This window comes from Calliopsis andreniformis, chromosome 5, assembly GCF_051401765.1.
Source record: "Calliopsis andreniformis isolate RMS-2024a chromosome 5, iyCalAndr_principal, whole genome shotgun sequence".
In the NCBI taxonomy this organism is placed as follows: domain Eukaryota; kingdom Metazoa; phylum Arthropoda; class Insecta; order Hymenoptera; family Andrenidae; genus Calliopsis; species Calliopsis andreniformis.
Genome location: NC_135066.1, coordinates 18,723,460 through 18,748,153, shown reverse-complemented (window position 1 = coordinate 18,748,153; position 24,694 = coordinate 18,723,460). Strand labels below are relative to the sequence as shown.

General features: G+C 39.0%; 1 protein-coding gene and 1 long non-coding RNA gene across 2 annotated transcripts; both read left to right on the top strand.

The window, feature by feature from the left end:
* Window positions 1-1,348: 1,348 nt before the first annotated feature.
* Window positions 1,349-6,613, top strand: LOC143179659 (uncharacterized). The gene is made up of 3 exons (XM_076378972.1): window positions 1,349-2,694; window positions 2,776-2,879; window positions 3,180-6,613. The coding sequence occupies exons 1-3, from the start codon at window positions 1,349-1,351 to the stop codon at window positions 6,611-6,613; spliced, it is 4,884 nt and encodes a 1,627-aa protein (XP_076235087.1).
* Window positions 6,614-11,291: 4,678 nt separating this feature from the next.
* On the top strand, window positions 11,292-13,853 carry LOC143179292 (uncharacterized). Its single transcript, XR_013001947.1, has 3 exons — window positions 11,292-11,381; window positions 12,630-12,941; window positions 13,222-13,853. It is a non-coding gene; the product is annotated as an uncharacterized LOC143179292 (long non-coding RNA).
* Window positions 13,854-24,694: the final 10,841 nt, after the last annotated feature.

The following is a 24,694-nucleotide window of genomic DNA, read 5'->3' as shown; positions in this document are numbered from 1 at the left end:
CGACAATGTCGATACAAAACGAGTGTTTTAGGTCGATGAACCTGGTTTGTATAAGAAATTGTCACAGAATCATTAATGGTAGCTGGCAGAAAGGTCCTGAACGAGCTCATGGTCATTAACATTATAATAGTATACGTGTCGAATTTTGGAACGATATTCCGTAGATTTCGTTCCATTCGTATCAAATCACGCTAATTTTAACGATCTCGAATCGTCAGAGTAGGACGATCTCTCTAAGTGTAAATGAATAAACACGGGATATTTAGTGTCCAGAGACGAGTTGCAATGCGTGCACATGGTGAGATGCGTCATAGGTTTTTCCGGGTTTCCCTTTCAAAATTCTGCGTTGTCGTATTCTTAAGTCTTCATTTTAAGGAATTTCCGGCGTTCAGTATTGTCATCGTCGTTCCGCCGAATTTCGGTATTGTCCAGCAGCTCGACCAGCGCGTTTATTACTTCGGGGAGAATAGGCCTGCTGTTTTACAACTTGTTGTAAACTCTTTTGAGAAAGTTTTGTCCGGAACGGGCGGAAGTATTGACCATTTGCCGATTCTCGCGCTTAAACCGTGCCGGTAAAACGGAACCGGAAGGAACACAACTGACCAATAGAAAAAAGGGAAGGCAGCTTAAGCCAATACAGAAATAGAGATTTCCCGCACCTATTTTCAACCAATGGTGGTTGTGATAACCATCCCCATCAGACTCAACGGAGCTTTCTTGGAAAGACGGAACGCGAAGACCAGCAGATATCGTTTTTGAACATCAACCAAGAAAAAGACTTTCGTGAATTCGCATAGCGCTCGACGAACCCTTCGTCTCAATTCACGAAATTATTCCTTTTATTTTAAACGCAAACTGTAAACTTTGTCAACTTTAAATATAAGTGTTGAATTGTTAATGTCATTTGAATCTTAAAATATATATTTGTTAGTCATCAAATTCATAATTATAATCTTTATTTCGGGAAATCGAAGTAGAGTCCCGCGGAATGTTTATTAGTGCAACCGAAACGTCCGCGTCAAAACAGTTTGGTCCTTCGAGCCGGATTCAGTGACATTTGGACAATACAAACGAAATCAATCAACATACTGGTGGCTATCAGTTTAAAATCCAAGAAGGTAGAACATCGGATCGACCCATTCAACGAAGCGGATATCTGAGGCTCTCGTGACACTGAACATCCAGGAAGCATCGCTGCGACAGGGACCAGCCTTGATCCAGAGCGCAGCATTCTTCGCCCAGAACCGCAGCCAGAACTTTAACTTCGTGGCCGATTCTAAGGACATCCTTGTCTCGACAAAAGGTAGGCTCGCCTGTATCGCCAATTTCCTTTGTCTCCTATTCCACGATGACGAACAAATCATCTGACGATTCTGCTTCCCAATCAATCGTTCAGGGAATTAACATTCATACTTTGCGACGCAAACGCGGTCATGTAATCGGTCAAATTAACACCTTCGCTAAATTCTTAGATTCGTGCGAGAGATTAGAAACGCGAAACATTCCACTGATTGAAACGCATTTGAACGGTTTACAAGATATTTGGAAAAGATTTGACGAAATCCAATTCGATATAGAAGAGTTAGACGATTCTGAAATACAGCGCCGATACGAAATTCAAAATCATTATTATGAAGTAATTACACGAGCGAAAGTAATGATCGATAGAACCCCTGCGAGCGTTTCAATCCGAAGAAATACATCTGATTCGAATACACCTTCAGGATTAACGCCGATAGCTATCAAATTACCACAGATGCGTTTGCCGACTTTCGATGGAAGCATTGAAAAATGGTCATCATTCTTTGACATTTTTACTTCGGTTATTCATAATAACGAGGATTTATCCGCTGTGCAAAAATTGCAATATTTGCGCTCCACTTTGACCGGTCAAGCCGCCGCCAGCATCGAATCTTTAAGCACAACTGAAGCGAATTATGCCACCGCAATCGAACTGTTAAAAGAGAAATATGACAACACGCGTAAAATTCTTCTGCGACACTGTAACGCGATCCGTGAATATCCAAAACTGGCGAAGGATACACCTGAAGCAATAGGAAAGCTCGTTGATACTATCCAACAACATTTGCGATCATTGCAAAATCTAGGCGAAAACATTGATGCCTGGGACAGCATGCTAAATTCCATAATATTATCCAAAATAGGTTCTGATACTGCGTGGCATTGGGAACTTAGTTTAAAGGAAAAAAAAATGCCTTCATGTAAAATTCTTCTGGAATTTCTCGAGAAACGAGCGGATTGTGGCCAATCGCCTTCTTTAAAATCAAACTTTGCTACGGAAAGGCAAATAGAAAATCGAAATTTTAAAAATCGTCCTCAACGCAATCAAGTCTTTGTCACGGGAAAAATTCAATCTTCGGAACAAAATCCGAAACATGTTTATAACGAATCAGCTAGCACCTTTGTAAAGCCATCGACATGTCCAATTTGTAATGGACAACATAGCATTTGGAGTTGCGAAACGTTTCACAATCAATCTGTAAAAGATCGCATAACGACTGTTAAAAAATCAGCTTTATGCACTAATTGTTTGAGAAAAGGACATCTCCCGGAATCTTGTAGAGGAGGTTCTTGTCGCATATGTTCCAAACGTCATCATACGTTATTGCACAATCCAGAACAGTCAAAGGGTAATTTTAGAGATAAGACTGCAACGACTAATTTAATACCAAAGTCTGAACCCTTTGAGGGTCAACCATCAACTTCTAGTTGACTAAAGCATTCTGAGATTCCGAATAAACAATTCCAAAATAGCTTTATCATTAATTCAATCACTAACGAACTTCTTGTAACAGCTCAAGTTAACATCTTAAATAATAATAATCAATCAATTTGTTGCCGAGCATTAATTGACACTTGTGCAACAACAAATTTCATAACGGAATCCCTCGCGAAAAAACTTGAAATTCCAAGTCAAAGATGTTCGATCTCTGTCGGAGTTCTCAACTCGATATCTACTGTCTCTAAACATACAATAACAGCGACAATTCAGTCAAAGAATAGTGATTATCAAAGATCTCTTACCTTTCTCACTATCCCGAGTATAACTTCATTTATACCGGATCAACCAATTAATCGCGAAATGATTAGAATTCCAAAAAATTTAAGACTAGCTGATCCCGATTTTCATAAGCCAGCACCAGTCGATTTACTGTTAGGCGCTGGTGTTGCATTGTCGTTATTATGCGTAGGACAAATCAATTTGTCCCTTCCAAAGGATCCAGATTTATATTTGCAAAAAACGAGACTTGGATGGGTTATTGGGGGGAGTGTGCCCACATCGATTACATCTAAAAATGCGTTTTGTAATGCTACAAATACACTTCCATTAGATCTGACTCGTTTCTGGGAAATTGAAGAAGTTTCTAAAGACTCACCTCGTACTTATTCGGATGAGTTATGCGAAAACCACTTTCGAACTCATGTTACGCGCAATGACGAAGGCAGATACGTTGTTGCTCTACCTTTTAACGAACAATCTTCACGTCTCGGTGAATCGAAAACTCAAGCGCTAAAACGTTTTATGTCTTTGGAACGTAAATTGTCTCGCGACGCATTATTGAATCAAGAATACCGTAGAGTAATGCAAGAGTATTTAGATTTCGGTCATATGTCAGAAGCTAGCGATATCTTAAATGACGGTTATTACCTGCCCCACCACGGGGTGATCAAAGTCAGCAGTCAAACCACAAAACTTCGAGTAGTCTTTGATGCGTCTGCAACAACTACTTCCGGTATCTCGCTTAACGATACCTTATACATTGGTCCAAAAATTCAAGATGACCTCATTTATGTACTATTAAGATTTCGATGCCATAAATTTGTAATCACCGGCGATATTGAAAAAATGTATAGACAATTCCTCGTTCGTCCGGAAGACAGAAGATTTCAACGCATTCTCTGGAGAGATGATTCAGGCCAGCTGAAAACTTATGAATTGAACACGGTCACTTTCGGCCTATCCGCAGCACCTTTCTTAGCAATCCGTTGCCTCAAACAATTGGCGTTAGATGAAGGTCATAATTATCCTCACGCTTCTCAAATTTTATTACGAGATTTTTATGTCGACGACGTTCTCACTGGTGCTTCAACTATCCAAGAAACAATACAACTGCGTAACGGACTCTCAAATTTATTGAAATCAGCGGGATTAAATATTCGACAATGGGCATCGAATGATAAACAATTGCTGCAAGGGTTACCGGAACAAGATATCAACAAAAATCTACACCTTGGAGAATCCTCTGTTCTGAAAACATTGGGTGTAATCTGGAATTCAGTTGATGATTCTATAACGTACAAAATTAAAACTTCCATGTCTCCTTTAACGGTGACCAAACGTTCCATTAGCTCGGAAATCGCAAAGATTTATGACCCATTGGGTCTGCTTGGACCTGTCATCATCGTTGCGAAGATTTTACTACAGAAGCTTTGGACTTTAAAGGTTGATTGGGACGAATCATTGCCGATGGATATTCACACTGAGTGGATGCAATTTTACACTCAGTTACCACTATTAAATAATACAGTTTTCCAAAGAAGAGCATTAGATACATCATCAAACCACATCGAGATTCATGGATTCTGCGATGCCAGTAACAAAGCTTATGGAGCCTGTGTATATTTGCGTTACATCAAGGCAAGCTGTCATGCGTCTGTGGAGCTTCTTTTAGCGAAATCTAAAGTCGCACCTTTGAAAACGCAGACAATTCCACGACTTGAATTATGTGGAGCGTTATTACTATCAAATCTAATAACCATAGTAAAAGATGCACTTAATATCAAAGTCAACCGCACCATACTCTGGACGGACTCCATGATCGTCTTGCATTGGATAAATACATCTCCACATATTTTGAAAACATTCGTAGCTAATAGGATATCAGAAATCCAATGCAAAACCCAGGATTCCAATTGGCGTTACGTTCCCACAAAGGACAATCCTGCCGACCATATTTCAAGAGGACAATCTCCGAAGGAATTCTTAAGGCCATCCACCTGGCACCATGGACCCGATTGGCTTAAACAAGATGAGTCTTTCTGGCCAATAAATACGTTATCTTCGCTGAACAACATTCCAGAACGAAAAGCTGCGATTTGTCTCACTACAACTTCTGTGGACACATCCCTTTTGGACAATTATTCTTCTTGGGGCAAAATGCAACGAGTCGTGGCATTCTGTTTTCGATGGAAACGTAATAATATAAACAAAGGAAGTCTTAGTGCAGCAGAGTTGAAAGAGGCCCACGATGTACTCATCAAACTGATGCAACGACTGCATTTTGCAGACGAATTACGGTGTCTCACCAAAGACAGTAATTCCGTCATAAAAGGCAAACTACAACGCCTAAACCCTTTCATCGACAAGAATGGTATTCTACGCGTCGGAGGTCGATTAGAACATTCGTTTTTACCATTCGCCCAAAAACATCCTATTATTGTGCCGAAATGTAGGGCAACCGCACTCATAATTGAAAATGAGCACCGGGGCCACCTTCACGCAGGTGTACAAGCCACCCTGTACGCAGTTAGGAGACGATACTGGCCCATTGACGGCCGAAGTCAGGTATGGAAAGCCATAAAGGACTGTGTTCGCTGCTGTCGAGCCAACCCTCCACCTGTGGACTACATCATGGGAAACCTGCCTGAAGCCAGAATCATTGAAGCTCGCCCATTCACCAACGTAGGAGTAGATTATTGCGGACCATTTTTTATAAAGGAGCGCCGATATAAAAATCGAACCCGCGTAAAGGTTTATGTAGCGGTTTTTGTTTGTTTTGCAGTTAAGGCAATACATTTAGAATTAGTAAGTGACCTTACCAGCGAAGCGTTTATTGCGGCCCTTCGACGATTCATTGCGAGACGCGGATTTTGTGCAAACCTGTACTCCGATAATGGTACAAATTTTGTGGGAGCAAACAATGATTTGATGGAATTGCGTAAGCTTTTGCGATCTGATGATCATCACGACAAAGTTAAATCATTTTTAGCAGAGCGGAATATTCAATGGCATTTTATTCCTCCTTTATCACCGCATTTCGGAGGTCTTTGGGAAGCGGCTGTAAAGTCGTTCAAATACCACTTAAAACGCGTCGCAGGTATTGAATTATTTACATTTGAGGATTTTAATACTCTAATCATAGAAATAGAATCTATTCTAAATTCCCGTCCACTTACTCCTATTCCTTCAGACCCAAACGATTTTCTTGCACTCACTCCAGGCCATTTCCTTATTGGTGATACACTAACGAGCTTACGAGAGAGAGATTTTAGCGACACCCCGTCCAATCGTCTCTCCAATTGGCAACACATTCAGAAGTTAAAACAGCACTTCTGGATCAGATGGCATAAGGAGTACTTGAACGAGTTAAATAGCCGCAGTAAATGGACCAGCGGCACACATCCAATCAAGGAGGGCACCATCGTTCTTCTCAGGGAAGATAATACGCCATCGATGCAGTGGCCTCTTGGTCGAGTCATCAAGGTGCAACCAGGATCGGACGGTATCATTCGAGCCGTCACTGTAAAAACAGCCACGAATACACTAGATCGGAACGTAAAGCGCTTGGTTCCCCTGCTCAATCAGGATTAACAACGAAAACCTTTTGTTTATATAGCGAACTGAATTATTTTTTAATTACTCATTTATCTTATAAGTTTTCGATACATATATACATGCGCAAATAATTTAGATGCATATATATATTCACGATTAATCTTTATATTTACATTTAATCATACCATACTTCAGTTGTTATTCCTATTATCGTATAAGTATTAATGTTCAACTTGTTTGTTTTTTATATTCACTTTAAGCTACATACTTATCTTCCTCATTTTTATATTTATTACCGTAAACAAATTGATTAAGTTAGTTGTGTATTCAGTGTTGATCGGACCCTCTCAACGGGGGGAGTATGTCCAGAGACGAGTTGCAATGCGTGCACATGGTGAGATGCGTCATAGGTTTTTCCGGGTTTCCCTTTCAAAATTCTGCGTTGTCGTATTCTTAAGTCTTCATTTTAAGGAATTTCCGGCGTTCAGTATTGTCATCGTCGTTCCGCCGAATTTCGGTATTGTCCAGCAGCTCGACCAGCGCGTTTATTACTTCGGGGAGAATAGGCCTGCTGTTTTACAACTTGTTGTAAACTCTTTTGAGAAAGTTTTGTCCGGAACGGGCGGAAGTATTGACCATTTGCCGATTCTCGCGCTTAAACCGTGCCGGTAAAACGGAACCGGAAGGAACACAACTGACCAATAGAAAAAAGGGAAGGCAGCTTAAGCCAATACAGAAATAGAGATTTCCCGCACCTATTTTCAACCAATGGTGGTTGTGATAACCATCCCCATCAGACTCAACGGAGCTTTCTTGGAAAGACGGAACGCGAAGACCAGCAGATATCGTTTTTGAACATCAACCAAGAAAAAGACTTTCGTGAATTCGCATAGCGCTCGACGAACCCTTCGTCTCAATTCACGAAATTATTCCTTTTATTTTAAACGCAAACTGTAAACTTTGTCAACTTTAAATATAAGTGTTGAATTGTTAATGTCATTTGAATCTTAAAATATATATTTGTTAGTCATCAAATTCATAATTATAATCTTTATTTCGGGAAATCGAAGTAGAGTCCCGCGGAATGTTTATTAGTGCAACCGAAACGTCCGCGTCAAAACATTTAGTCTTCTTTTAAACAGATGGGACCCATGATACCATCAATACTTGAGCCTAAGTTTGCACTCCTGACAAGTGTTCTCACTCTCTGAATGCCTCAGACTCTATAAAAAATATCAAAGGGACGCAGAATAGCATTCAATCAAAAAGTGATTCACTGATTTCGAATTTTTAAGGATTGTAACAAGTGTGTTCAGTAGCACAAATTGTTCAGCAATTAAATCCTGTTATTCATACTAATAAAATAGGAGTAAAAGTTTATTGTGTGTATGCTATGAAGAAAGATTTATAAATATACAGAGTACTAAATTTTAATCAATAAATGAAAATTATTCGTTAATTTGCTGTATAAAAAAGTTACTTAGACACGAATGAAATGGTTTCCAGCGTGCTATAAATGGTGAAATTAGATTTTTTATAGACGAATGCGTACAAGTCTTTAAACAAATATTTTACGAGATTTGTCAGTGTCAATATTACAGTTTTTCAATTATTAAAAGAGAACATCCCCTAAAGTAGTATTTTTTCCATAAGTAGTAACATACTTTTTTTGTGTAAATAAGGAATTTCTATTCAGCCTCTTATTTTCAATAAAAAAATATTGCGTTATATAAAGCAAAAACATTATTTTATAAAGATATTTTAACTTCAATAATTGGAAACACTTACAAAATTGAACAGTTAGTTCTGTTCGATATTCGGAATCATCGATAGCAAAATTCGTCCCGTTCATCTGGAACGGAGGCACGTGAACTGCTATCCGAATTGACGAAAGAACCCCTCACACACGCTAACATACGATTGGCATCTATATGATCGATATGATCGAATTATGTCCCTGTCCCTTTTCCGTGACGATCTGGATATGTAATAGGAATAAACGCTTTCGTTGGACTGGTAGTCACTTGAGTACATGTGTATAAGGGTACAGGTAATTTATTGAATTATATCTCCTTTCGGAGATAGTGTAGATAAATTATTACAATTATATCTCTTTCCAGAGATACGAAATATAGTTTAGTTACAAGATATCTCTTCGGAGATACGAAATATAGTTTAGTTACATGTCTTTTTTCGGAGATATAAATATAAATATAGTTTGTAATAGTTAATAGAGGTTCCTAATGGTTCGGGGTTAAGAGACTTATAAAGATGTCTCTTTTTCTTGTTCCACAGTTTCCACATTCTGTAGGTCACTAACAACCATGCACTCGGCGGGCTTAGTACTCGATACTTGAGTTCAAAAAACATTCAAAGGCTAAAATTATAACACTATATAAAAGATTTGATTATTTGTCTGAATGGGTGGGGCTGAATGAACTGTCACAATTGATGCTTACCTCTGCGATATTTACAGCGCGTGTTCTGTAATCGCGAAACTGTCATCTATAATTTTGATTAATTTGAAAAGGTGTTAACATTGGTGTCCTCAAATAACATACCAGCGAGGGGGCATAGCCTAGTCTTCTTACTTCTTTGTAAACTATCTATTCTATAAAACGCGAAATATAGACTAGGCCAGTCATCGACATGTATTTGACACCTGGATGGTGAGTGAACTACCGATTCTGATAAAATACAAGATTATAGGAACATTCAGATTCTAAGCAACGCTCGTGTCGAAATGTTATGCGAAATTATGATGTCATAATTAACTGGAACATAACAGATGCATCGATTTTGATGAGACTAGACTTAATCGAAAGATCGTATCAACATTATATTATGATAATAGCATTGAATTTTAGATCTGAGCTACGGATTCGATGATGTATGCGATTCAAGTTTTTCATACGCAAAGCTTCAAACATTACACACGATAGTGCTGGCTATGTTCTGTATATACTTGGCGTCGCGGCACTACCGTGCCGCTTAGATACGCGTTACTCGCCCACATTCAAACAAAAGGAACAAACATATGTTTTGTTCACCGATTCTCTTAACGTACGCGTCCGTGGCAGTGTATGCGTCAATATGCGACGGTCGCTTTTCTGCTATTTCTATAAACATAGCACGGGCTCCATATCAGCCTCTGTACCTATAGGGTGTCCTATGAAGCATCGGCTCGCTTACTTTAAGTTTTAATTGTAGTTTCAAGTGGTGTGCGGTGGAGTGCACGATTAACATTGGGTGAGGTTAACTGCCATGTTAATGTGTACCACGGTTGGGTATGGGATAGCCATGAAATGTGTGATTTGAAGCCACCACATTTCATACCCCGTGATTTTCTATAAGCTCATCATCACCGAAAGAACTCCTACTTAGAAATTTTTGGGGTGAGAACGTATCATCGTGTCAGCTGCTACGGCATTGCTACATACTTATATCAAATTGTGCACCATAATATTTATAACTATTAACCCATTAATGTTTACATGTATAAACGAGCTTGGGCTATGTTTATAGAAACAGGAGAAGAGTGGCCGTCATACTAATAGATATGCTGCTACGCACGTGTACGTATAAGCAGAATTTATTGTAGTAATAGCAACAGTTTTTTGTAAATGTTGGAATCGCTAAAAGGGTTGTAACGTCGATCTGGATTAGATGGAAAAGTGGGTTAAACCAAAAGAACCGCACAAGAATAATTCTCTTTAATTCCTTAAAGGGACAAACATTTATTTCAAATCAAATTCTCAGGGCTGTGTGGGGGGAGGGGGGAGGGGGCTGATGTTGACGTCCCCTGGATGATACGGGTCCTTGTACCAGGGTCATTGACGTATAGATAACAGAAAATTGATGACTCTATACCGATCAGCGTACGAATAACTCGTGCAGTTTTCATGTCACTCGCTTTGCGACCTGCCGATATTGTTTTTACACCTCAGTCAAATAATATGGGGTGCGGGAGATCTGATCGGGCAACCGTAATCTCCGGGCTTGCGGGTTGTTTACCTGAAACGGCACGCACCACTACCTGTAACTGCTCACTGCGGAGTTAGTTTTACGAGTTCCATTTTCGGCAATAGCTTGTTTCGTAGGCTAAAGTTCAAGGAATATGGTTATATTTTTGTTTAATTTTCGACCTTTTAATTTTTGACTTTAAGGGAAATTTGCAAAAGAAAAGTTTGTTTATAATTTTCCATATTACAAAAAAGAGTTTCCAATTAAGAAATATATTATTAAAATAGGAGAAACCTTCCAGATTAAACTGAAAAAAGAATCAACGCAATACGATAAATAATTCCCGAGATAAAACTTCCTAAGTACATGCCGGTTTCACGAAAATAGGCAAAAATTGAAAACTTTGGCCGCCTGTATTTTTTAAACAAATTCAAGAATAGCAGAATGATGACAAAACCTCCCGTCCTCCATAATTTCATGTGGACTACATCATATTGAATTTTGAACAAAATCCCTGATATCAAGGTGAAAAATTGATTGATTTGGCATGGAATGACCCGGAAGCAATACCTCGCTGCTTAGCGCAAGGTAAAGCAGTGGACTGTATTACCGACGATTCTTTTTAGTGAAGAAACCGTCAGCTCGCGAGCATATAGAGACGAGGTAGATATTCTTCTCTGCACGTGATGCACTTTATGGCGGATTGTCTCGAACGAAGCGCAGCGAGAGCTGTGGTTCTGGGTCACGTTGACGTTTTCTGGTGAGTGCATCGCTAATCAGTGGTCATCCAAAGAGTGGTCTCTGGTGCTCCAAAGCTGAACAACAACCGCAGGGAATTGAGGTAATATTACCGATTTCTAGAGTGCAATAGTTCTCCAAACTGTCTTATGGCCAGTTGTTTCGTCTGTACCATGTGCAGTACGCGTTATTTAAACAGAAAGAATGGACTAGGTTGAGAGAGACACAGATATCAGTGAGTTACTAATCGACTCGAAGTTTTCGAGCGGTTTGGTAACCAAAAGGTGCACCTTGACGTCTACTCACGAGCGAATGTTCGCTAAATGCCGAAAGACTGACAGGTGTGTCTTCGCGTAAGCGCGAAACATTAACTAGCTGTTATGCGACACTCGCTGTCTTCTCATATCTCCTTCTCTATTCTGTTACATCTCTCTCTCTCTCTCCCTCTCCCACTCCCTCTCTCTCTCACTCTCCCTCTCTCTTGCAGGCTATAACGTCATCACTAGACATCGGGCCTGAAATTCGAACAGCTGATACCGGTCGTTCACCCGGTCGACTTTAACTGTAATAACCGGAAAGAGTCATACGTCGTTTTTGCCGTGTTCTATATTAGCGCATTGGAATCTCCTACTGAGGATACATTCAGTAGGTCACGTATACCAACCGACGACGGTTTTCGCGGACGAGACAAACGCTCGATATAGCTCCACTTTTAAACAGTAAATATCTCAAAAATTAAGGCTGAACGGAGTTATGTGTATAGAAAAAAATTGTTCAAAATATCAATCTTGACAACATATTTAACAATCATTGAAATCCATGAAGCCATCCGCCTTCTAAATAATTACCAAGAATATATATTTCATTATTTTACACAATCATTCTATCTCTAATAGTTTTTAATTTTTATTACTGATAACAGATATGTGTCAAATATTATGAAGAGAACTATCTACATTGTATGTAAACTCCATCACAATCGATAATTGATATTTCGGTACGTTTCTTTGATACTGTACACATTATAATTTGTGAGAGCAGTACTACTTGTGTAAATGGGAAATAGTTGGATTAGATAGATATGCAGTCGAATTAAAAATGAGCAATTAGAGGGTAGTTGTAATTTCGTTAATGTTGTCATAATCATTAGAAAATGTAGACTGAAACTTGATTTTTGAATACAAGTTCGAGCTATAATGAGTATTCTTGAACCTTAGCTCAAATAGTGGTTATGTAATGTGATGTGGCACCAGTGCACGTCACAAAGTCGAACCTTTCCTGGAGCAGGAGCAGTCTTTAGTACGCACCATCAGGAGTATTATACCAAATTAACATCTATCTTTACATGCAGAAATCAAGCGTCAACGGATATCTCGGCGTCAGCAATAAAGCCATTAGCAGGAGAGAGCTGGCTGCCCAGCAACGGAGCTAGCAGAGGATATCTCACGGAGGGGTTTTGGATTGGGGAACGGCTCCAATACCTGCTTGTCCAGAATCACTGTGACTGGGGAGTGAGACGATGTCTTTAAGATAAGGAAGAGGCTGTTGTAGCTCGAGCAGCAGAATTACAAGAGGACGCCAATGGGATGACTGCACCACGGTTGCAGGGGGTGCATCGACTCAAGGTGTAAATCTGACGTCACACGAAGAGGCTCAAATACCTGTAATCTCAAATACACATGTTTCTTTACTTTGCTTTATATTCGGTAATTTAATTTATTAGTCCGTTTATCCTTTTAAGTTTGTATTCTTTTCGTTTTTTTTGTTAATTTTCATAGTTAAACTATAAATATCGGACCAGCGGTTTGCCAGAGCAATCTTAGATAATGTGTTTATAAGATCTTCTATCTATTTTTAATAAGTCTTTCGTAAAAAGTGGGTACAGGCAAAAATAACACGTCATTATACGACCAGAAGTAACAAGTCTTTTTTTTTATTCACAGGAAAGTTTAATTTGTATAGATTGGCAAGGAAACAGTGAAGAAATAAAGCAAGCAAATTACCACTCAGGATAGGAATTCTTCACATAATAATGACTGTATAGCGACGTGCCGTACGCCCAAAAAGCTAAATTATCTAGCGTGCAAACGACTAACGTAATTTATGACTCTCTCTTCGATGAAGCTATTTTTGAGTAAACATTCCCAGAGTTTCTTTTAAGTATGTTCCAGTAGAGTTTGTCAAGATGTCCTCAATAGCAATCTGCGGGCGTCATAAATTAGGGGTTTCCAGAGGGCACTCAGCAGGGTCCCATCGTCTTTTGACTAAGTGGGCCTTGAACGAGTTGCCTGAAGGAAATCCCGGGGCGAAGAAAAGTTACACGGCAGAGACACCCCCACCGATAAACCAGCTGTCCTGAAGACAGTGAAACTGAGGGCGGTGTTTTGAGAAAACGACCAACCCTGATTGGAAATACTCTATGAGTGGGGTTAGCCAATCAGGGTGGGAAAGAAGATGTACCAGTGTTATAAAAGCAAAGAACGTAGAGAAAAGATACGTTTTCCAAAAAAAGAGAACACGACGTGTTAGTATTCTCTCCGAGTCGTCGGATCTGTTTGCTTAAATAAATAGTACTTTTTGTCGTACAAAACATTTTGTCTAACAATCATTAGTCACAACCTTATCACCACCATAACTGTATACATTAGTGTAACAACCAGCTGCGATTTCGCCGAAGAAATCAAGTTTTAGAAGACAATTTTTCTTTTACATTTAATAAATGATAAGTGATAGCTAAATCTGTACAGTGGGAGTGACTCGAGTACACAACCATATCCTAACCTCAGTCCCCTAGGTCAAATCATCGCGTCAGCGACGAGCGACACGCTTGCGCACACACAGCAGGACACTTCCCATTACGCATGCGCACAAAATCAGTATGTCACCGAAGCGACACCCTATGGCATGCGATAGAACATGCATTGACGACACGATGACGATCAAACAGCGACATCGCAAATCAAACGGTGAGCGATATTCTCAATACGCCTGCTCAAGCACCACCATCCTGCGATGAGGGAGCAAAAGAGAGAGGCAATTTTCCCGTATAAATAAGGCGGCGCCAGCACCGATAGAACGAAGACAGTAGTAGTACACAGTTCTCACTCTGAATCCAAACCCTCAAATCATACCGAGGCAGCTTTAACCCACCTCTTGATTCCTTCGATCTAGGCAGCTTTAACCCACCTCTTGATTCCTTCGATCTAGGCAGCTTTAGCCAGCTCCTAGATCATTCCTAACTGAGGCAGCTCTAACAAGCTCCTTGGATCTTCCGAATCGAGGCAGCTTCGATCAGTTCCTCGGTTACCGACCGAGGCAGTTTCAACTAGCTCCTTGGCCTTTCCTTGATACACATTGACTCTGATCGTCACTGCCATCTGCTCAATGTAATTAATACTCTGTCTATACAGAATCTCGCGATAATTATCAGTTCGTAAAGTGGTAAGAATCTATCACACCAAAGACTAAAGGTAGTATTACTATAAGAATAGAATTAAGTATCTTAGCATTGTAAAATATTTAGGCTAATAAATGATTTCATGTTTTATTTAAAAAGAGAAATTATAGTCTATGAAACTTATTTCTTAACTGCACGCCACACGAATCCTACTCCCTGTTCAGAGGTAAGCCGCTCTATCTGTGAACATTTTATCTACAACGACACACGGTTCGTTACAGTATGAAGAGGTTTTGTTGGTGGTGGTATTATGAATGTTGGAAAATTCTGTTGCAAGTACGTTTGCCTTTTTAATATCTGTGTAGGCTATATGATGATTATAACTTATAGGTGATATAGTGAGTTACTTTCTTTTAATTGTTCTGTAGACTTTCCAGATTCCTTGGTTTGATTTATCTTTGCTGATTGATTCCAGGTTTTGTTTCCAGTTTTCTTGTTTTAACCGTATGATCTTGTTTTTAATTAGTTTGTTTATGGAGTTTCTTATGTGTTCAAAGGTTGGGTTTCATGTTTTTGGTGCTTTCTCCTAAATCTATTTCTGGATTTGCAGAGGTTGATAAGCTCCACGTCTGCTGTTATTGTTTTGATACAGGCTTTGATGGTGGTTGTGGATTTAAGCATTAATGTGCTTAGTGTTTCTGTTAGTCTATTGATTTCTTGGTTGATTTCTTGTATAGTTGTTAAGTTGTTGTTAAATTTGTACTGGAAACAGTATGTTTTGCATTGTTCCCAGTTTGTGTTTTTTAATGGTGTGGCTTGTGAAAGTAGTATTGTTATTTGAGATTTCAGTGATTACAGGTAGATGATTTGAAGAGAGTTCATTGATTGTTTTACTGTTTGTAAAGTTGCAGATTTTGGTGTTAATAAAGTCTATGTTACTAGGTAGTTTTCTTGGAACTTGATGAGTGTAAGTGTCGCTGTGTAGTATGGGCTAGGTATTCTTTTCCAAGTGATTGTATATTATTTTCCCTAGTCTATTGTTAGTTCTACTGTTCCAAAAGGTGTGTTGACCGTTAAAATCATCGCCTATTATGTATGCAGTGTTGTGACTTGTGTAACGTCCCTAAAGCGATGCTACGTTGTCCATGGAAGAGCGGCTTTCCAATGAACGAAAAGGTGGGGGTTCATGTGGCGTGCGGTTAAGGAATTGAAATCCAAGGCTTATATCTCTCTTAACAATAATTTATTCGATAATACTTATTCTAATGCTAACGTTAATACAACATTGATAACTATTCTAATCAGGTTAAATAAAATCATAAGATAATATGAGGTTATATTATGTATGGATTGTACAGGGTGAACCAAACTAAGTGCGGGAGCCGGAAATGGGAGATTCCTGGGGTGATTCTAAACAACAGTTTCCTTTGCAAAAATGTCCTCCGAAACCTTGTTAACGAGTTATTAACGAAAAACCCCGACCAATCAGAGAGCGCGAATAGCGAGTGCTCGGCCGACCAGCGACAGGGCGCAAGCTACGCGGAACGTCTGCTACTCACTGTGCTCAAGGCTTGTACAAGAGACTCAAGATCTCTACGTTATTGTCCAATTTCTTCTAAACTATTGGGTGAAAAATTATGAAAAAAATCAGGGACACGCTAGCTATCGCGACACATATTGTGGAATTTTCTCAGATTTTTAAATTAATTAACAAAGTTGTAGAACATAAGAAACGAGAGAGAAGAAGGTTGTCATTGAATTTTGATCGATGAGACTTACCCATTTCGAAGAAGAATTCACCTGCTGCTTGAACTCTGGTCCCTCGGGGTCAATAGCCGAGCTCGTTGGGGGATGCTTCGAAGCGCAGGTAATCTTGTACACAAATTCACAAATTCACTTCGCGTTTACAGAATCCACGGTCACCAACACTTATCACTTGAGGATTAAAATCTCCACGACAAGTAATGATTTTGGAACGAGATCGTTCCTACGTTTGAAATTCATGTGGCCCTGAAAAGGGCCGATTGATTTTTAAAGCAGGTGTTCGAACTGCCCTCCTTGTGCTTCCTGCAGAGCACCGAGGCGACGAATTAAAGTTCCATGCACCCGCACCAACATAGCCGGTGTTATTGATGCCACCGCCGCATGTAATTTTGCTATTAGATCCTCCTTTGATGTAACAGGATGACGGTACACAGCGTTCTTTAAGTAGCCCCACAGAAAATAGTCCAACGGATTGATATCCGGTGACCGTGGGGGCCATGCGACAGGTCCGGCGCATCCAATCCACCTGTCATGAAAGGTTTCATTAAGATGGGCCCGGACTGTTGCGTGATAGTGGGGTGACGCTCCATCTTGTTGAAAATACATATTCCTCCGGAACTGTAATGGAATATCCTCCAAGAGACCCGGAAGAACGTGTTGTAGGAACGCCAAATACGCGCCCCCATCGAGCCTATCAGGTAAAAGATAAGGCCCGATGATCCTATCACCATAAATCCCGGCCCATATATTAATGGACCACCGGACCTACGGGTCGCGTGTGGATTCACGTCGTTCCACACGTGGCTATTGTGGGCATTGAAGCACCATTTTTTGGTGAAGAGTGCTTCGTCTGTCCACAATATGCGTGTGTGGAACGACGGATCCCGGCGAATTTCCCCCAACAGCCACGTAGAATAGTCCATCCGTTGGACAAAATCTGTAGGGCGTAAATTGTGCACCCGTACGTACTTGTACGTACTCACACTGCTCACACTGAAACAAAGTAAAAAGTCACCTTTAATTAGCACCATGAAAAGTTATTTCTTTATTTATTTATTCTAATTATTAATTTCTTAATTATACTTGCTCAAATTGTCGGCTGAGATCACGTATACTGACGGTCGCATCTTCTTGAATGGCCTCCACGATTTCCTCCGTATGGCGCGATCGCGTCATTCTGATATGCTCTCGGGTTGCCGGAGGCAAGGCATTGCCAGTATGATAAAGTCGATTCGCCATACGGAGGAAAAAGTCCGCATTTCGAGGCGGTCGGTGCGGGTACGTACCTCTCGCGGTACAACCGCTCCGCGGTTTCCGTGTTTCCTCGGCACTCTGCAGCGAAGAAGAAAAAGAGATTGTAAGCTTCTGGTGCGGAAAGCATGTTTGAAAATCAAAATTCAATGACAACCTTCTTCTCTCTCGTTTCTTATGTTCTACAACTTTGTTAATTAATTTAAAAATCTGAGAAATTTCCACAATATGTGTCGCGATAGCCAGCGTGTCCTTGATTTTTTTCATAATTTTTCATCCAATAGTTTAGAAGAAATTGGACAATAACGTAGAGATCTTGAGTTTCTTGTACAAGCCTCGAGCACGGTGAGTAGCAGACGCTCCGCGTAGCTTGTGCCCTGTTGTTGGTCGGCCGAGCGCTCGCTATTCGCGCTCTCTGATTGGTTGGGGTTTATCGTTAATAACTCGTTAACAAAGCTTCGGAGGACATTTTTGCAAAGGAAAATGTTGTTTAGAATCGCCCCAGGAATCTCCCATTTCCGGCTCCCGCACTTAGTTTGGGACACCCTGTATATGTCTGAGCAATGGATCTTGTCTCGTATGTCTTAGTCGCTGTTAAAGCTATAGGTGGTTATAACATCGGAAAGGTCTTAAGTTTTCATGAAATAATAATCCTTGCTTAATTATCTAAGCATCCGTAAGCCTTTCATTATCTTGTTTACGTCAGTAAAGAAATCTAAGCTAAATCTAGCTGCCCTAGAGAAAATACTCTTCAGCAGTCTCAATATTTATCAGACATGAAACAGCTTTTAGCGCTTGTTGACAGGCGATTCGTCTGCTTACTGCGAGCAGTGTTATAAGATTTGAGGATTTGGCATGCTTATAGATTAGCCAAAAATATTAGACACGTATTTCGTTTTATTTGCTGGTATCCATGTTAAAGCGATGAAAACCACCCTCAACTTTAAGGACGGAAAACATATTTGGCTTAAGTTGCAAACAGTTCGATCAGTTCACTGTCAGTGACTTTCGTGTAGATGAAACTGTAGCAAGTGCAGATGGTTTATAAATCAATTTTCACGAATATTTATTTACCATATTCAAACAATTAGAGTTTCGCTAAGTAAATATCGTTTAATTGGACGAATGTACAACAAAGACCAGTAGTCGAAATTTTTGAAGAATTTTTTTACGGAAAAATCCGTTTTAACGTTTCGTGATCACGTTTTCACTATTAAAAAAGAATGTTTTTTTTTTTTTTTTACGGATTTCAGTGAAACGTTATATCTAAAAGTTTATATTATCATCGAACGATCTTATTAGATTTGGAGCAAGATGGATATATGGATAATCATACTTACCTCTTATGGTTGTCTGATTTTTCGAAATTTTTTTTCATTGCAATAGTTTTCTATGTTAGGAACTGAAAATATTTAGGCAGTCGAAATGCTCAACCGAGACGCGTACCGATTGCCGCCTGTCGATCATAGGGATTTAAACATTTTAAAGAGCGACAGAGTAAGGCTAACATACGCCTTCTCCTCTTCCCTCGATTTCCTGATGGTTCAAAGGTCTGAAGTGTAGAGCTCAGGGACATGCGGCTCGTGTACTAGTATGTGTAATGGACGGGTATTCCTATACTCGCGTTCTTATATAGTAGATTAGTTTGCACATTTTTTATATTAATCATTTTATTTAAAGCCTTCACTCCCTTGATCCGGTCAGTTCAGTTTCTGATACTCGAAATCGTATTTCTGAGTCCGAGTTCGAGTTACAATAAGTATTTTAAGTACTCAGGTATGTGGATAATAAGACCTCGAGCTACTTATTTCGATCCTTCCAACGTTACAAAATTATTTTTATCAGTTTTACAAATTAATTGAACACAGCGAACGACCCAGAATAACTGTTAACCTACATTCCCTCATAATTTAGTACCAAATTATAGTAAGCGTAGTGCTGAAATTCCTCAATTCCTCAAATTCTGCATATCCCTTACGAAACTACCAACGGAATATTCTTCTATAAAGTGCAGCTATCTTAAACTAATACTCACTCATTCAAAATTTACAATACTGATGCCGAACACAAACTATAACCCTAAAAGGAGCATCAACTACTAATTCGTTTTAGAACCGTCACTCTACCTTTAGGGCAGCGGTCTAAATTTAACAGAGCTAAATACATCAGTTGTCCCCGAGATGTCGCTCGTACTGTACTGACTTGGAACCGTCATAGAGCACCTCTCATAAAGGTTATACCAACCTAACCTGTAAAGGAGCATCAACTACTTTTGACCTCTCGAGAACAGTCGCTACTTCTAAAGGAGCGGTTTCGATCTCATTGGATGAGTTTCTTAGCTGCCTCTGAGATTTTCGTGCTTCTGCACCCTGTTTATACATATGTGTATTCTGATGTTAGCTTCATTGGCCTCTCAATGGAAGTATACTCAATACCCCATTTAGTTTTACAGATACGTTGCATATTAGTTATATAGATCAGTGAGTCGTGTCTACTCATACTAACTCACGACCCACACTCTTTCACTCGATCGGTCCTGCTGTTATTCGCGGAGCACGAAGAAATACTCTTTCATCGGGATCGGATTTTTGGACATATCTAATCTATGACATGGATAAAGTTACCTCTCTATTTAACGTGTAGGGTCGCTTATACGTGTCCAAACAGAATTTTGGAGTCTACTACTTGGGATATGAATATCAATTTATTTTAATATCTAACCAGCTTGTATATCTTGTACGTTGGTGTATGTAAATCGAAATTAAAAATCTATAATTGTTGGTTTAAAAATACGAGTATTATGTCATCATAAAATATAATATAATATTCTACTTATTAAAAGGTACACACGTGTTTTAACTGATTCTTAATTGCGTTTATTCAAGTATCAGGAAAATATCTCCAACATTTCTGAAGTTTCCTCATGCACCTACTTTTATCACTTTAAAACTTTTGATAGTATTCGCTCAAGAAAGCATAGTCACCTAGCGATTAGTGCAAGAAGAATAAATATCGAGCGAAATTTAATTCACGTAAACAGTTTAATTTCTTATAGGACCATTACAACAAGTAATTTGAATATCAAATATTGAAGAACTTTTTCGTGCATCGATCTGGTTTTTAGCAGGGACTACGGCGAAGATAAAGGGCTTCGAGGAAAGAACCAGCTATTTGACAGAACCAGGTGCTGTGGGGGATGTCCAACAGGTAGAGGATAGAAAAAGGGAGAGTAGGTTCTCTAGGCTAGTATAGGTAGTAACTGTCAAAAAAGTTAGGTGCCAGTTACGTTTTGGCTGCTAGAGACTCTGACGCTAGTAAAGCCTCATTTAACTTAGACAAGTTATTTGAATTCAAGCCATTGTATTCAAATAGATTGATGTCAAATTTATGTTCACATAAATCAAGTTATTTTTACTTGAATTCATGGATTTTGAATTTAAAGTTAATTCAAGTTGTTATACAAAAATAAGAAACATGGCATCAGAAGAGGTGGTGCGTGTTGGCATTTGGTTATGTATTTTTCAAACGAAACATTCCCTTTGTCAGCTTCCTTGACGTTTGCATGATTGTCACTTCATTCAATGTACATTTTAGAGCAAGGAAACATTGAAACGTCAAGTTCACATGAACGTTGAAGGGATATGGCAATTCACGTAAAATATCACAATTATATTGGCCAAATTGACTCAAATCTCTTGCACTTAAGCTGCTTAAATTCAAGTAACTTGACGAATCTCAACAAGGCTTAAAGGATGATATGATCGATGTAAGGGGGGAAATAATGTATGCACGTGCAAGTGCGTGGAAGATGGTATTGAATACCGTCCAGTCTTACTTTTCAACTGAAGTGTACACTCTTGTATTGTTAGCAGTTATTACAAATTGTATCATTATTTTAATAAACATATGGAGACTACATTTTATATCACTGCTATCCAGCGCGGGAGCTTCTCACTCGTTTGCTTCCCTTTTCAATCATCCTGTTGCGCCACCAATACATATATCGCTTGTAGTATTTAAGCTTTCTTATAAACAAGGACAGTAACATATCATGTCGGCTTTCATAGCGTCGTGTGGTTTTCTTGACGATGGAAGCAAGAATGGAAGAGCCCACAGTGTTCGCAACTCCTCGCTTAAACAGCACTGTTTTATGTGTTTTTTTCTGCTCTTCATCAAAGTGATCCTTTAATTATTACTAATTCCTACAGCTTTAACATTCTTTATTATCCCGCAAAGTAATGAAATACTCTAGTAAAAGATTTGAGGCTTTCACGGCCCGGCGTCATACAATTCTCACTGTTGAAGCTTTCGGGTGCAAGCCGTGTCCTGGAGAAAGAGATTTCCCGATGTTTCGCTAGCATTGCAGCTGGCTTCTTCAGGGGGTTTCAGTGTGTCTTTCGATCCCCTGAAGAATTATGCCCTAGTGGAAGTCAGCTCTCAAATATTTATCTGCACTATTTAAATATGTAGGTAAGTTAAAAAGATGTAAGAAACATTATCTAGCTATCTAAGTAAGATCTAGCTATCTTTATCTTTTCAATGCAGTTTTCCTACGATCACCAACGCTATTTATCGGAGTTCTTTTCGTTATTAACACTAGCATGTAAAGCCGATTCCTGCCTAAGTTTACTTTCCTTCTTTCTATTCTCCATAACGAACAGTATTGCCAGATGCTAAGACAAAACGTCTTCCAGTGACGTTATAGAGTAGGAGACTGGGAGTACCATAGATAATGAAATCAAATATCGTGCGGTACCCCCACTCGTCTACTTTATGGCGTCACTGGAAGATTTTTTATCTTGTCATCTGGCAATACTGATCATGAAGGAATTGACTCAATTCATGAAGGAATTGATGAATGAAATGAGGAAGATGAAAGACGAAATGAGACAAACGAGGGAAGGGTTAACAAAAAATGGAAAGTACAAAAGCAATTCTGGGAGGAAGAAAAAGCAGTTAAAGCAAAGAATAGAGAGATTAGAAAATATAATAAATAGGTCTCCAAGCCTAGAAGCAGGAGAAGAAGTTGAAAATAATGGGAAGCTACAATGAGAAGAGAAAGAGAAATCATATAGAACGCAGGAAATGATTGAACAGAAAATAAAGGTATGAAGAGAGAAGATAGTGGAAGAAAAAGTAAATAGAATGGAGAAAGTAATAGAGGAAAACGATAAGAGGAAAAGAAAGAAAAATATAGTAATTAAGGTTCTGCAGACGTAAGAAATGATTACCAAAGATAAAATAAAAAAGTTTTTAGAAGAAGAGATAGTGATTAAGAGCAAAATGGAAATGGATTAGAGTAATTGGAAGAGAAAATAAAAGTGTAATAGTAGCAAGGTTAAAAAATGAAAGCGATAAAGGAGAAATAATGTGAAATAAGAAGGAAGTAGGTAGCAAGAAAGTATATATTGAAAATGACCTATCTAAGAAAGAAAGGGAAATACAAAGGAAAGTAGTGTGGTGGGCAGATGACAGAAAGGAGTAATGGTAAGGAAATAAAAATTGGCTTCCACAAGGTAATAGTGGACCGAAAATGGATTAACTGGCAAATATTTGAAAGGAAAATAGAATACCAAGATTTTTAGAAAGGCCTTGAGGTGGAGAAAGTGGAATAGAAGGAAACAGAAAAGATGCCGAAGAAGGAGGGAAGTTACTTTTCTGGAATATAGCAGGGATAACAGACAAAGATGAAGAGGTATGGCGATCCATTGAGAAGTTTCATTTTATAGGTCTGATAAAAGCATAGGTAGAGAAAAAAATTGGAAGAAGATAATAAGAAGGTTGTCGAGACAGTTACGTGGGAAGTATTTACCAGCAGAGAGAACGAAAAGGAGAGGAAGAGCAAGTAGAGTGATTGTAACAAGAGTGAGAAAAGGTTGTGAAGAGAAACGGAGTGAAGTAGAGGGAGAAGGAATGATGCGAAGAGGAATAAAAATTAATAGAAAAGTATGGAACATCTGGATGGTACATACTAAGAAAAACTATTAAAAGAATTAAAAAGTAAAATGAAGAAACAAGATGGAAACTTGATAATGATAGAAAGGGATATGAATTCCAGGAAGGCAGGAAAAGGAGGTACAGGAACAGAGAAGGAAAGAGAGAAAGAAAGGAGAAAGAACTCAAAGGATAAGGTACTAAACAGAAAAGCAGAAATGTTAATCGTGGATGATAGAGGACTCCACATGCTAAATAGACACATGAGAGAGGACAAAAATGGAGAGTTTATGTTCATTGTTAAACAGGGAGTATTAACAATAGACTGTGTACTAGTGAACAATGAAGGGTGGGAAGAAGTAAGAAAGTTTATGGTAGAGGACAAAACAGATTCAGACCATGCTCCACCAAAATTGGAAATAGACAAGAAGTCAGTGAAGAAGAAGTAAGGTATTTTGAGAAAGATATTATAACATAGGATCGGGAAATGCACATTTGACGAAGAAGAATTAGAAAAGGAGAGGGAAGACTTTGAAAGGAATATTAGGAAAATATATGTGCAAAAAGAAAAAAAACAGGACAGATAGATTGGTGAAATAGGAATTGCAAAAGTTAGAAAAGGAAATGTAAAAGAGCATTTAGAAAGTGGAAAAGAGTTGGAAACTTGACGTTTGTGAGAATGGTAATCCGCTCCATTCAAAACGATGTCCTGGTAGTTGTAATGACTGAACTTTATACAGAATAAAGTCGTTTGGAGATACTTAACGCCTGCAGTCGATAATCTTTCTTTATTCTGGAAGGATTAGAAGATCACTTCGGAGTTACTTTCATAACTGAGGTAACGACTCAAAATCTATCAGAGCAAGACCGATTCTTGACCTAACGTTTTCAAACCTCACGGCGCACAGTGGGCCAGACGACTGATCTATAGCTGGACGAAAGTCACTTTGGTACCTATCATAAAATTTGTATTGCAAATTATAGGAAAAGGTCTAAAACTACCAAAAATACATCAATAAATTTACTTATAAAGCCTAGTAAGATAGTAGAATGCCTTGTAAAGTTGACTG

Coding starts and splice junctions, on each gene's coding strand:
- LOC143179659 (XM_076378972.1), top strand. CDS start 1,349: ATGACGAACAAATCATCTGACGATTCTGCTTCCCAATCAATCGTTCAG. Junction 2,695..2,775: donor ACGACTAATTTAATACCAAA/GTCTGAACCCTT, acceptor ATTCCAAAATAG/CTTTATCATTAATTCAATCA. Junction 2,880..3,179: donor CCGAGCATTAATTGACACTT/GTGCAACAACAA, acceptor ATTTACTGTTAG/GCGCTGGTGTTGCATTGTCG.